This window comes from Mchenga conophoros, linkage group LG20 (assembly GCF_057382185.1).
Source record: "Mchenga conophoros isolate Kocher_MC1m ecotype Shallow Benthic linkage group LG20, M_conophoros_male_GT1.1, whole genome shotgun sequence".
Taxonomy (NCBI): Eukaryota; Metazoa; Chordata; class Actinopteri; order Cichliformes; family Cichlidae; genus Mchenga; species Mchenga conophoros.
In genome coordinates this window covers 27,847,813-27,861,892 of record NC_140545.1, presented here as the reverse complement: position 1 = coordinate 27,861,892, position 14,080 = coordinate 27,847,813, and the positions used below count along the sequence as shown (strand labels likewise).

At 41.1% G+C, this 14,080-nt stretch overlaps 1 protein-coding gene across 6 annotated transcripts in view; it reads left to right on the top strand.

The window, feature by feature from the left end:
• The window catches only part of plch2a (phospholipase C, eta 2a), a 68,786-nt gene that overhangs the window by 23,343 nt on the left and 31,363 nt on the right, over positions 1-14,080 (top strand). For all 6 annotated transcript variants that reach the window (XM_085261040.1, XM_085261041.1, XM_085261042.1 and 3 more), the window contains exons 7-8: positions 12,723-12,926; positions 13,565-13,685. In XM_085261040.1, coding sequence (XP_085117166.1) covers positions 12,723-12,926; positions 13,565-13,685 — 325 coding nt within the window. The remainder of the gene's footprint in view (positions 1-12,722; positions 12,927-13,564; positions 13,686-14,080) is intronic.

Here is a 14,080-nt window from a genome sequence, read left to right as displayed (position 1 = left end):
TTGAAGAAAGATGTTGAATCTATTTAATATTTCTTGAAAAATAATTGATTTCTGTGCATTTTTTTTCACACTTCATCAAATTAAGGTTGATTACGTCGATTAAGCATCATGAGGTGGAGCGTGAGGGGTGGTTCCCTATTTTTTATTTATTTATTTTTGTTGTTGCTGGGAGTTGGAACCCTATTAGTTAGGTTGCTTAATATTTATGCTAAGTACTCTTTAAAATACCAGAATAGGGAGGATGGTGTAGGTTTAAGTTTATTAGATTGATCAGTATTGCTGAACTATGAAATATTTTTTTTTGCATAGGGGTATAACAGAATAGCTTTAGTGTAGTTGTTGTTTTAAACTTGAGTATGAACTTATACAAAATGCAGCAAGATATTTAAAAAACAGTTTTGTTGATTAAAAAACACTATATCAGATTCATATCGGTATCGGCAGATATCCAAATTTATGATATCGGTATCGGACATAAAAAAGTGGTATCGTGCCATCTCTAGTAACTATAATTACTTTTTCAAAGTAACTTGCCCAACACTGCTCAGAGGTGATTGCTAACTGGGCCCTGGTGGCAAACGAGGCTAATCAAAAACAGCTGTGTCCTGAGGAGAGAGAAGAGTGAGAGAGACAGAGGGGGTAGGAGTGGCAAGAGAGGAGGAGGTGGAGAGAGCGGGCAAACACCCTACCCACACACTCCCAAAGCCTCACAGGATGTAACATTCCCCCCTTATATTCAAGCTCTACCAAAACAACAAAAACACTTCATTGTGAGCTGCATGAGAGTGCATCAGCTACGATATTGTCAGTGGTGTGTGGTTGCACATCCGGTTCAGAAAAACGAGGGGATTGTGATCTGTGAACACGGTCACCGGCGAAGAGCTAAAGCTTCCTTCCTAGGGGCTACAACTAGGTTGTGCCAAGCCGTTTTCTACTAGGTACTCAACTTCCTTTTTCATCACCTCATGTTTGGCGACGGGGCAGCGGTATGCATGCTGCTTGATTGGGGCTGCGTCGCCAACGTCAATGTCATGCTCACAAACATTGGTGCGGGAGGGCACATCACTAAAGAGAGACTGATAGGAGTGCAACAAGTCAAGTACATCCCTACACTGAGACGGAGGAAGATGAGACAGGTGGGTCTCGTCCTTGGCTAAAAAAAAAAAAAAGAATTTGACAACCGCCCACATTGCTGTCCCTCGGAAAGGGTACCCAGATCATCAACGCCCTTGACTTCTACACTTAGCAGGGAAGCAGGGACTGAACCAGGGACAGCGATCCCAGCGGTGTCTGCCTGTTCTGTCATGCTGGTTTCTGTGGTGCGGTATGATTTCAGCATGTTAACATGGCATAGGCGAGTCTTCCTCCTGCGTTCTGGGGTGTTGAGAAAAATAGTTGGTGTCAGACACTTTCTTCACTATTACATAGGGGCCTGATAAATGAGCCATGAGGGCAGAATTAGGCGCGCGCAGCAACACAAGCAACAGGCTGAAATTGTCTTTCCACTGCCTTCTGATCAAACCGTCTCTTCATATTGGCCTGGGATACACAGAGAGCCTCTTTTGCTAACAAAGCAGCCCATTGCCACCTGTCCTTGCATGTTTTCACAAACTCCACCACATTAGTTTTAGGCATGCAACCGCTGAGAAAACTCTCCTTCAGCACTTTTAGTGGACCCCACACATCATGGCCAAACAACAGGGTAGCTGGGCTGAACCCCAAAGACTCCTGCTTCACATCACGTATAGCGAACAATACAAAAGTGACACCTTCATCACAGCTTTTTGGTTACACATTATGGTTAAATGGTAAATAAATGATAAATGGCCTGTATTTGTATAGTGCTTTACTAGTCCCTAAGGACCCCAAAATGCTTTACACATTCAGTCATCCACCCATTCACACACTGGTGATGGCAAGCTACATTGTAGCCACAGCCGCCCTGGGGCACACTGACAGAGGCGAGGCTGCCGGACACTGGTGCCACTGGGCCCTCTGACCACCACCAGTAAGCAACGGGTGAAGTGTCTTGCCCAAGGACACAACGTCCGAGACTGTCAGAGCCGGGCTCGAACCGACAACCTTCCGATTACAAGACAAACTGCCAACTCTTGAGCCATGATTGCCCAACAAGAACTGATTCCCTGCCCGCGTCTTTGGTAAGGGGCCAACACAGTCTACCTGGACATGCTCAAATGGTTCACCGACAGCAGGGATAAGACGTTGAGGGGCGGGGGGCACCACCTTCTTCGGTTTACCCACAAGCTGGCAAATGTGACAGGTGTTACAAAACTGCACTACATTTGCTTTCATTGCCGGCCAAAAGAAATGCTGCAGTATACGGTCATATGTTTTAGTGACACCCAAATGACCTGACCATGGTCTAATTGTAGCACATGCTGCCGCAGACTTGTCGGAACCGCTATCTGCCACACTGTACTCCAGTCTTCTCCAGGCCTTTGGGTCCATTTGCGCATCAATAAACCTTCCCAAATGAAAAATGTCTGCTTCTTGATCCCCTCACCCCCATCATCCTGAGCTGCACTTGACTAATGAAGGGTCCTCTTTACTAGCCTCCACAAGTGCTTCCCAAGTGAGCAGAAAAGGAGCTTCAGACTCAGGAGCTGGCTCAACCACACTTTGAGCCGACTCTAAGGCTCCATTATCTCTTTCATCAGTACAGGGCATCACATCCTTCTCTAGAATAGAGGCAATCACTGATCCTGACAAATCAACCCCCCACCTTGTTGCTGGGCACGAGAACAAGTAAGAACATTCACAGGGAACACATCTGGGTGCTGCTGGCTCAGGGCATCTAAAACAGGCTCTACAACAGGATTGTTGGTCACCTCAGGGGTAGGATAAACTTTCCCACCCGCTATGTCATTTACCATTATAAGATCCAGCCCATTAATTGGAAAACAAGGCTGCACAGCCACTGAAAAAAACCCGCCAGCTCACTTTGTACCCAAATACAATGAAGGGGAGCAGGCACAAAACTCATCCCAACACCTCTTACGATGATGCTAGCATCACAGTCAGACTTCTCATCAAATTCAAGCACACTAGCTAGTATGAGGGACTGTGAGCCACCAGTATCACGCAGAATGAGCACTTCACGCTCGTCCCCGGGCTTACCAGACAGCGAAACTGTCCCCTTAAAAATGAAAGGCTTAAAACATTTATCTGGGGTGTCAGGGGAGGGGGGCCTACTGACAGGAGGCATGGTTTTAATCAGCCCCACGTGAAGTTGAGACTGATTGTTTCCGTTTATAAGCTTCACAATCTGCGATCAAGTGGCCAGACTTAAAACAGAAAAAACACTTTCGGTCTGCCTTGGGACGAGACACAAGTACCTCACTCTTCGGGTACTGCACAGCTGGCACCTCGCTAGCCTTCACTGGGGCATCGCATCGGTCATACCTACTGACACTAGTTTTATGGACAAGCACGAACTCATCAGCCAGCGTTGCATCCTCCTTTGGCGAGGAAACCTTATGTTCATTAATATATATTGCAATGCGCTCAGCAATGCAGTTCTTAAATTCCTCTATGAGCATTAGTTCACATATCGAAGCCAGGTCAGTAGCTTTGCAGGCCACACACCACCGATCGAAAAGGACACTTTTTTCCCTGGCAAAATCCAGATAGGACTGACCCTGTCCCCTTTTCAACCTCCAGAAACACTGCCTATAAGCTTCTGGGACCAGCTCATAAGCCAGCAGGATAGCCCTTTTCAGCTTGTCATAGTCCAGGCTGTCCTCAGCTGACAACGAGGAACAAACTTCATGAGCCTTACCTGCCAGCCTACATTGTAGCAAAATGGCCCACGAATCCCTTGGCCAGTGCAAGGCTGTGGCTATTCGCTGAAATGACTCGAAGTAACTGTCAACCTCAGTGTCGCGGAACACCGGAACCAGACGACTGTTTTTCCCCACGTCAAACGGTGCGTCTGCCTGCCGAATGGAGGCAGTCGCAGGAAGGGAAGCCTGCTGGAGTACCAAATGTCGCAACTTGACAGTTGTCTCCGCCTCCACCTTTTTCAATTCAACCTCCCTGGCTCTGGCAAGCCCTGCCTCTAAACGCTTAAGTTCCAACTCCTTCTTCAGCTGGACCTCCCTCTCCTGATCCTTCCTTTCCAACTGGACAAATCCCCACCCAGGATTACTCCAAAAACAAAAAAGGCAAAATAAAAAATGAGTGCCTGAAGAAGGAGCTTATGCTCAGCTACACACACTCCCCTATGCTAACTGGAGAGAGCGTAGCAGATACAATACAACTAATCAAACGACTGGCAAACAACACACCAAAACTTATTAAACTTACTAATCGCTGTACCTTCCATTCATATCCTGGATGAGCCCCCACATTGTTACGTCCCCACGAAGAGGTCTAGCCGTTACCATTACTAACAAGAAAATGCGATGCGGTCGCGTTACTATTTTTCAACAAATAGACGGTTGAAGCTGTGTTTAGTTTACCGCACCTTATATCAGTTGGACGGAAGTAGCTGTAAGTAATCTGGGCGCTACAGCTTTAAGCAGCTGCGCGCGCTCCCGCGGACAGCAATCACTTTCTGAGCAGAGTGAAGCTGACCCCTCACCCACTTGAAACGTAAAGGCAAATAGGCGGAGCGGTTAGTGCTACGTTTGTGCAAATTTTTGCAGGTAAAATTATCGTTTGTGCTGCTATGGTTTTTCAGATATTAAACTTTATTTTATAGGTCATTCAAAGGTCACCATCCCCCCAGACTGCTCCAAAGCAGACCAAAGTGGTCTACTTTTTTAGTGCTACGTTTGTGCAGATTTGTGCAAGTAAAATTATTGTTTGTGCTGCCACGGTTTCTGAAATATTAAGTTATATTTTTGGCTGATGACGTCACCATCCCCCCAGACTCTTCCAAATCGGACCAAAATGGTCTCCTTTTGTAGTGCTACGTTTGTGCAGATTTGTGCAAGTAAAATTAGCGTTTGTGCTGCTACGGTTCCTTGAGATATTAAACTTTATTTTATAGGTCACTCTCAAAGGTCATCATCCCTCAAGACTGCCTCGAAAAGGACCAAAATGGTCTACTTTTTTAGTGCTACGTTTGTGCTGATTTGTGCAGGTAAAATTATCATTTGTGCTGCCACGGTTTCTGAGATGTGCTGTTATGGTATGAAAATGTTTTTTTCAAATGACTTTTCGCTTTGTATGTTCATTTGTTCAATAAATTTCTGTTAAAATAAACTTTTCTTAATGTATTTAATCAGCTAAATTTGTAGAATGTAGTTTTTTGTTTTTTGTTTTTTTTACTTCAATTTCTTTACTTCAATCACTTTTCATTCCTAAAACTATGATGCAAATGCTTGAGGATTTATTGTTTTTAGAGTGGATTAAAAAAACCCTATATTTGGCAGAAAAAAGTATTATTTGGCATGACTATTTCTGAAGGATTCTTACAACAGCGTGTTAAATCTGATTTCTGAACAAGGTAAGCTTACATTTAAAGGTTTTAGTTACGGAGTTAATACATGATATGGCTGGATCAAAGTGATTTTTTTTCAATGTTAAACATTTTCAAAAATACAGCAATTACAAATGTGCAAATCCAAGAAAACTTTTAAAAAAGAAATTATGTTTCTAAAGCACTTTAAAAACATCTGGTACACTGGACCTAAGTGCTGTACAGTACATGTTAATGGGTTAAACACTCAGACTCAAGTCAATAAAACTCACAAATTAAATAGCTCCATCTTAAAAACAAGAATTCGACAAAATATGAAAGTGTAGATTCGTGGAGAACTTGGGGGAGGGGTTTCTCCTTGCTTAATATATAGGTCAGAAGTCATCTTTTGCTCCATCCTAAACATAGTGTGGGTTTTTTTTGTGGTTTTTTTAAAATTTATTTAGATGGTTCGAAAGCCATCTGTAGACAAGGTTTCCATTTTTCCAATTCTTTGCAATTCAAAAGAGGCCATAGTCCAAAATGGCAAAATAGCCACTCCAGCTGCCCCAGTCTGGAAAGAGCTGAGTCAGCAGCTAGAAAACAAGATGTCAGCAAAGGCCCTGTACACTTTTGTGAAGCTAAATAGACACATCTGGTCAGCTTTGGAAATCACTGATCAGGAAAGTAATCTGGAAAGTAATAGTGAAGGAGAGTTAGATTCACGTTGCATTTCTCCTGGACAAGAAAACTGTCAAGCTTTTGAACTTGAAGTACCTTTTGAGGACTGGGTTAAATTTATTCCTGAAAAGGTTAAATACAATGACAAGTTTTCTCCTTCTCAAAAAAGGGAATACACAATTTTGAAGCCTGGCACTTGGACTCATATCATCAATGACCTTGTATGGAAGAAAATCTAAAATACATGTACACTTGTGTTCCGAAGAGCAAAGGTCCATCCAGCTGTCACCAATAATTATCTGGACATTAGAGGCAACTGTAAGGAGTGTCATGGCCAGTTAGAAATGTCATGTGACAGACAGCCAGCAATTAATAGTCCAATGGTTTCATGAGAAATACAGATCTCTCCCTGCACACTGGCCACTCCAAGCGGTTCATGTCTGGAAACCTGCGTGAACAGATCGCTAAAGAGCTGTGTGAGGGCAGAATGGAACCAGCTGTATGGAGTTCAGCGAAGGCAGCAGATTTGATGGCTGTTGGAGATCCTGAGCCAAGCCACCTTCCAAATTTGGCCACTCTGCGAAAGGTCAAACAAGAGAGAAAAGACTTGGAATTAGGAGATAAGGACCCCATTGCATCTCTGCAATTATTAAAATATAGTGTTCCTCACAGTGATAGCATCCGAGATATTGGACTGGACAGGTTTTTCTGTAACTACTAGAGTCAAACTCAGATCCATGTGTACAAGACATTGTCAAAAAAATCTCCCCCAACTGTGTGTTTTGATGCAACCGGTTTAGTTGTGAAAAAACTGCTGAGACCAAATGGCAAATCTGGCCTTATCTTCCTTTATCAAGGTATCCTGACAGAAAACAATTGCCCCGGTGTCCCAGTGGTGCAAATGCTATCAGAGAAACATGATGTTTTTTTGGGGTTTTTTTGGGGTTTTTTGCCTGTCCCGTTTGGCTCTTTTGCCATCAGAATTGTTGTCTAAAGGCAAAGAAAGATGCCCAACGGATTTACTTTACCAAATTGACCATCCCAGCCTTGCCGTAATGGTCCATTTGATTCACCTTTTATTGTTTGTTTTATTTTCACTTACTGAATACGGGACAGACTTGACTGGGGGAAAGAAGGGGAGAAAGAAAGAGGGAAAGAGAAACAGCTGAGAAGAGGGACGGGGGAGAAGGGCAAAAAACAAAAACCAACAGAATGAGCAGAAAAAAAAAAGAAATAAAAAATGCATATATCAATCACCTGGATCACCTGCTGAGAAAGAAAAAAGGAAACATGAAGAGAAACATGATGTTAATGCCATCGCAAACTGGTTGACAGAATGGATTCATGTAGGTGTACCTGTACCAAAGGAAGCTGTGAGTGACTTTCGTCTGGCAATTCTGGGAGCTCTGGTCAAGGTTTTCACTCCTCATCCTGATCTGAAGTCCTACCTTAATGAATGCTTTCATGTCCTTCTTGGAACCCAGTCTGCCAAACTCCTCCCTTGTTTTATCAGGGTTGATGTTGCGCCCTGAAAGCCCAAATTGCTCAAGACTCCATCATCATTCCAGATGAACAGACCGAGGAAAGTGAGAGAGTGGATTCGGTGGATGAGATCCAGACTGACCTACGACAATGGGTAACAGAAATATGTGAGGAGAGCAGGTCACTTGCTGCAGCAAACGGAGATAGAGATAATATTCACTTTCTCCTTGAGATTATTCCTCATATAATAAGAGTGGCAAGTTACTTGCCACTCTGGACAGGAATAATGGTCCCTCTCTTCCAAAGCACCAGCATCACAGCAAGGTCAGCCACTGTTGAAGCTGAGTTCAAAAAGATAAAACATGGCCTTTTCAGACATGAAAACTTGCCTGTTCGAGTCGATCGCTTTATTGCTCGTCATCTTTCCTTCATCAAGGGAAATATGCGGATTTGTTCTGCAAAAGAAAAGACCAAAGATGAGGCAACAGTGGGATCACTGGAAGTCACAGATGCCAATTCTGGATCCATGACAACTCACAGTGCAGAAGACAAAATAAAAAATGGATGCTCACCTGTTTGTGGGATCTGATGCTGCCACAAACATTCCTCCAGCTGATGAAGATGCAGCTGAGAACTGGAGGGGCCTAGCTGTTCCACCCAAAAAAAGGAAGAGGACTTCCTACCTCTCTCCATGTACCGAATGGCTCCATGCAGATGAATCTTTTTGGGCCAAAAGAGTGAAGGTGGGATTATTAAAAAATGGAAACCTTCATCAGCCTATTAGATTAGAGGAATCAACAATCTCTGTGCTCAGTACCTGTGCATTTGATGCATTTTTTTCAGTGCTTATGTTGTGCCTTCTGTGACAGCTCCACATTTTAAAATGCTGTTCTGAAAGACAGTGAAAACCCAGTCTTGCAGCTGGTGAAAGCCATTGCCACAGATGGTGTGACCCATCAAACATACAGGAGGGCAGAGCTGCTTAGTGCAATGTTCGAAGCTGACCAGTTGAGGTCTGGTGCGATCCAAATCGATGCTCAGTGCAATATCTCCGCTGTAATTACTAAGACAGTGAGGAACATATTAAGTGTTTATTTTACAAAACGCTGCTCTTCACAGCACTGCTACCTCAGCAAAGGAATGACAAGGGAAGTGCCATTTGTTTCTCCTGCCATCTCTGTCCTCAAAGAGTCTGCTATAGTTCATCTTGGCACTGCTGTGGAAGCAGGAGCGTGGCCTACCTGAGTCTACCTGCCTCAGGCCACTCTCCAATCCATCTCTGTGTCCATCAGAATTCAAAACAGAAGACAGCACCACAGCAAATGAGCTCTGTGCAGGGACAGTTACTCACAGTTATACTGTTATACACAGTATAATGAGTGTTGCCTGCATTTTTCTGTTTTATTTGGTTCATTACAGTTGCATGTGTTCAATATGGCTAGTGTGTGTGTTATCTGTAAGTTCAGTTTTGCATATAAAGTTAAAGTTCAAAAGTAAAAATCTTTTAACGCTCTTTTCTTTGTCAGTCTGATGTATATTTGCTTTTACACACCCATTCATCTTCACCTGTAGCCTCTTGAAAGTAACCGTTCCATTTTTCTGTCAATAATTTTTCTGTATTTGTTTTGTGTTGACCTCATGGCTTAGGTCAGGGGTCAGCATTCTTTTCAGTTCAGTTTTTTCCCTGCTGCTACAAAACATGTCTAGAGCCTAAAAAAAAGAAAGCGCTTATAAATATCTAGAAAATTAGTTGTTGTATCGTGAAAGCTAGGGCTGTGCGATATGACCAAAATCTCATCGTTCCGATAACGTTTTAACCGATGCATGAAACGATAAATTTTTAGACATAAGTTGTTTTCTTTGTGAGTATTTATTACACGGCGTGCTGCAGGGAAAAGCCTGTTCTAACGTTTGAGTCTAAGGTTTATTTTTTAGCATCTGGCGGCTCTTTTTTACTTCTCATCCGTAAATAATCTGCTCTTTCACGTGATTCAGTTTATTTTGAAAAGTCTCAACAGGATCTTGAGCTTTATTGTGAAAGGTTTATGTGGAATATAAACAAGCGGACATGCGATGGTTTTACCGTCGTTGTTGCTAACAACAACGCATAAAAACAGGCGCTTGTCCGTCCGTAGTGTGGTTATATTAAATATAAGAGAAAGAGAGAACTTTAAGAAATTAATACAGTGACCATCAAAATGATGAAAAAATATTGCCGTAAAGAGTTTATTTTGCGACACCACGAAACAAACGATAGCGTAAAATGAAACGATAGACGTTTTTATATCGTCATCCGATATATATGGTTATATCGAACAGCCCTAGTGAAAGCTATGGAAATGTAAATGAAAATGTTTATCTTTAGATTTTAGAAGAAAATGAGTCATCTAACCTTTACAACGGGAAAAGTATTTGTTAAAATGAAGCCAGCTAAGTGAGTCCTTTCCATAAAAATTGAAAATTAGGAAAGATGGGAAACCAACCTGAGATTTACAGTAAATAGTTTTGAAGCTAAGAAACATTAAATCACTTTTAAAAGCCTTGTACATTCTGTGAATAGTCAATGCAGATATTTCATAAAAAACAAACTGCTAACAGAACCCTTTCTTGTTGTCTTTATAATAAAACAGAACTTACTTGGTCTTAGTGGAGGGGCCAGAGAGCCACATGTGGCTTTAGAGCCGCAGGTTGAAGATCCCTGGCCGAGGTGCTGTGGAATATTCAATTTTCTACATGTAGGTGACAACCTATGAAACCAAGCACTTAATTTTTTCTGAGACAGCTACAATAATAATAATGAACATATATAATTCAAAATAGAATCATAGAGACAAACTGGGTACGTGAAAAAATAATAATTTAGGTATACATGAATCACTTCACATGTAACTCACAGTTTTCCACAGAAAAAAATAAAAACTTTAGCCTACCATGTGTACGTTTCTGCACTGGTAACAAAAGAAATATCAACCTTTCCACTGACTAAATTGGTTTACTAAAAAAAAAAAAATAAAACTTAATATGCAGCAAGCCTAAAAGAAGTGGACAGTCTTCTATAAAAGTGGTCCACTCCACAGCTGCTGAAACTCACTGCCACAGACACTGTTGTTAAACAGCATAGGCTGTAAGAATTAAAATCGTTATATCTCAGAAACCGTAGCAGCACAAACACTAATTTTACCTGCACAAATCTACACAAACGTAGCACTAACCACTCCGCCTATTTGCCTTTATGTTTCAAGTGGGTGGGGGGGGTCAGCTTCACTCTGCTCACTTTCTGGCTGATGATCACTTTTTGACACAACACCTGGAGCTAAGGGGGCAAAACAATCGCATGAGTGCTGCTGTTTGACTGAGGAACAATAAAGTAGTCGTGGTAAGCCAAGATGACACTTCATGATAAACAATATATACGCTGTGTTTTTTCCTGAATAGTTTCGTCACGTTTACTGTCTAAGGACAGCGCTAGCAAGCACTCTCTGCTTATGACCAAAAAATTAAAAAAAAAACTAAACAGAAACAGCCCATTGGTGTTGGTGGAAAAATGCACCATGTCGACCAATCAAAAATGATATGGTAATATTACATTTGGTTGTTTAGGAAGAGGGGGAAGTTTAGGAGTGACCGCGAGAGAGAGAGAGAGAGTTTTGAAATGTGAGAGATTTGTGACGTTTAGCGTGTTTGGAGTGTGTAGTTAATGTGTTGTCTTGTGTAGTTGGTGTGTAGTGTTGTGGATAGTTTTGTGTTGTGTGTCAGAACAATGAGGTGACTGCTGAATGAAAACAGGATGAGTGATACACCTGCTGCTGTCAGACCTGCAGGTATCAGGCTGTGATGTTCTCCTTTATAGTGGACAGGAATATTTGGAGTGGCACAAATAATTTGTGTGGCATCTTATTGAATGCAGAACAGCTGATTGTTATGTAAATAGTTTGAAATGGTTATTTAAAAAAATCAAGGTAAAAGGTAAATGGCTGCAAATAACTTTGTTTGCAAAACCTGTGCATAGGATTTTAAAATTGACAATTTATATTTACATTTAAAGTTATGAAATATGATTCATTAAACATGTTTGTGGTTGTTACAGTAAAAAATATAACTTTTTCTTCTCGGATGTTATGTTTTTTGTCTGATTTTAGATCAATTGTGTTAATACAGTATGTCAAAATGAAAACATAACTGCAAATTCAGACACGTGAGGTTGTGCTGAAAAGAATGTTACCAAACAAGGCAAAGTAAATAGTTTTTAATGTGAAATGTAGAGGAAACATCAAAAGTAGTTAAAAATGGCCAATTAAACTAAAGTAACAAAATAGTTTCTTTTCAAGTAATTAATTACTTTTAGAATCTTGTAACTCAGTTACTTTTTTTGAAGAAGTAACTAGTAACTATAATGAATTACTTTTTAAACGTAACTTGCCCAACACTGGTTTTAGGAAATGCTTCTGAAATTTGATTTTGGTCATTTTGCCATTTTGCCCAATCATGTGTCAGCTAAAGGTCTACATCAGCAAAAGACCAGCTGATCTCCAAGAAGCATAAAGTTAAAGATGAAACACTAAGAAGCAGCAAGCATGGGCAAACAATAGAAGTGATTTTTTGCAATAGAAATATTTAGTTTAAAACTTTAGTGTAAAACCATATTTTTTTTATCATCATAGTAATATGAAGGAAATGCCCCAATGTTTTGCTAACATATTGTAAAACTACACGCAGTATAATCCAGCTATGTCAGCATCTTTTGTCTAATACTGAAAAGTATTTTTGTTCTCTTAATGTTGTGATTTTTTTCACTTTTGTTCTCATTTTCTTTTAAATAAAGGAACGAAAGTTTTATAATATTTATCTGTATTATATGTCTTGATAAAATATTGCATTTACTAATTTCTATATTTTATGTTTTAATTAAGCATTGTGAATGACATATAGAATCTGAGTCTTTAAAGTTAACATATTTCCATGTTTCCAAACTCAGAGCTATACCTGTTCAGAACATACTACTACATTAAAGTACTAAGATTTAACAACTTCCAATATAGTTGAACCTACACTTCAGACTAGACCTGAGACCAAATGATTGGATAAATGGTTAGACGAACCCTGTAGGAAAATTCTTTGTCCAACTTCGTTCCAGGTTTTACAAATTATATGCGCAGCCCAGCAGGGGACATCTTCAACCCAGATCACTACAGCGTGAACCAGGACATGACCCAGCCCCTGTGCAACTACTTCATCGCCTCATCACACAACACTTACCTGATGGGTGATCAGTTAATGTCACAGTCCAGGGTGGATATGTATGCCTGGGTGCTGCAGTCTGGCTGTCGCTGTGTGGAAGGTTAGCATGGACTCATACATACACTCACAGTACACAGGTACAACTTAAATAGTGTCATACTCTTAAAGGCAGGCAGTGGTCCCAATTTTTGCATTGCCTTGTTTGTTTAATTCAACAGTTTACAGAATCTGACTCAGACAACACTGTAACACCAATAATGTAACAAGCTGTGTTCTTAATTTAGCCTGAGTATTGCACTGTCTTGACCTTTACGGCTGGGGCATTGTGTTGACACACCCCTCAAAGCTCCAGACCAGTAAACTACCAAAACTAATGCTTTTATTGGAGTGGTTACACTTGCTGTGTATTACGTGTCAGAGACTTTGGGTTTTTGTAGTATTTTTTTATTTTTTATTTTTTAGTTAGTCATTAGTCATCTGGGTCAGCTCTGTTAATAAAAGGTTACTGATACAGTCTTCTTAGTTATATAAGATTATATTAGTGTGTAGTGTAAACTCACATTCAGGGTGCTGTGTGTGAACTTGCCTGCAGGCTTCACTTATCTTAGTTTTGTCATATAAACGAATAAATGGTAATTAGGGAACACGTTGTCTTTTAAACTCTATCCCATCATTGTCTTGCTTTTGTAAGTTTTGCACATTTCAGTGCCAGCTTTGTCTCTTCTTTGCTGTCCACAGTTGATTGTTGGGACGGTCAGGACGGTGAGCCCATTGTCCATCATGGCTACACCCTAACCTCCAAGATCCTCTTCAGAGATGTCATTGAGACAATCAACAAGTACGCCTTTGTCAAGAATGAGTATGTTTGCTCTCATTCATGCTTCCATAGTTATCCTTTTTAACTGACTTGCACTGACGACCGGGTTGTGCCAGTGAAAAAATTGCCAAATCTTCTCTGCTAATGCCAAACACCTTCTGCTGCTATTGACTCTTGTTTTGAGAGTCTGGTACCTCAGGTTCTGATTATCTGGAGACTGTTTGGTACCTTATTAGCAGCACCTGTTAGCATGGACCCTGCTAAAGCAGTCAGATGGTGCATGTCATGTTCAATTGATCTGGATAGGGCCTGTGCTATACAGCAACTTCAAACTGGTGTTCTGCAAAACCAACTTGCAACATGATGTGGAGCGACCCCTATTACCATCTCCACATTGAAGGCTAAGTTCCATACAATGATGGATTTCAAAGACAGAC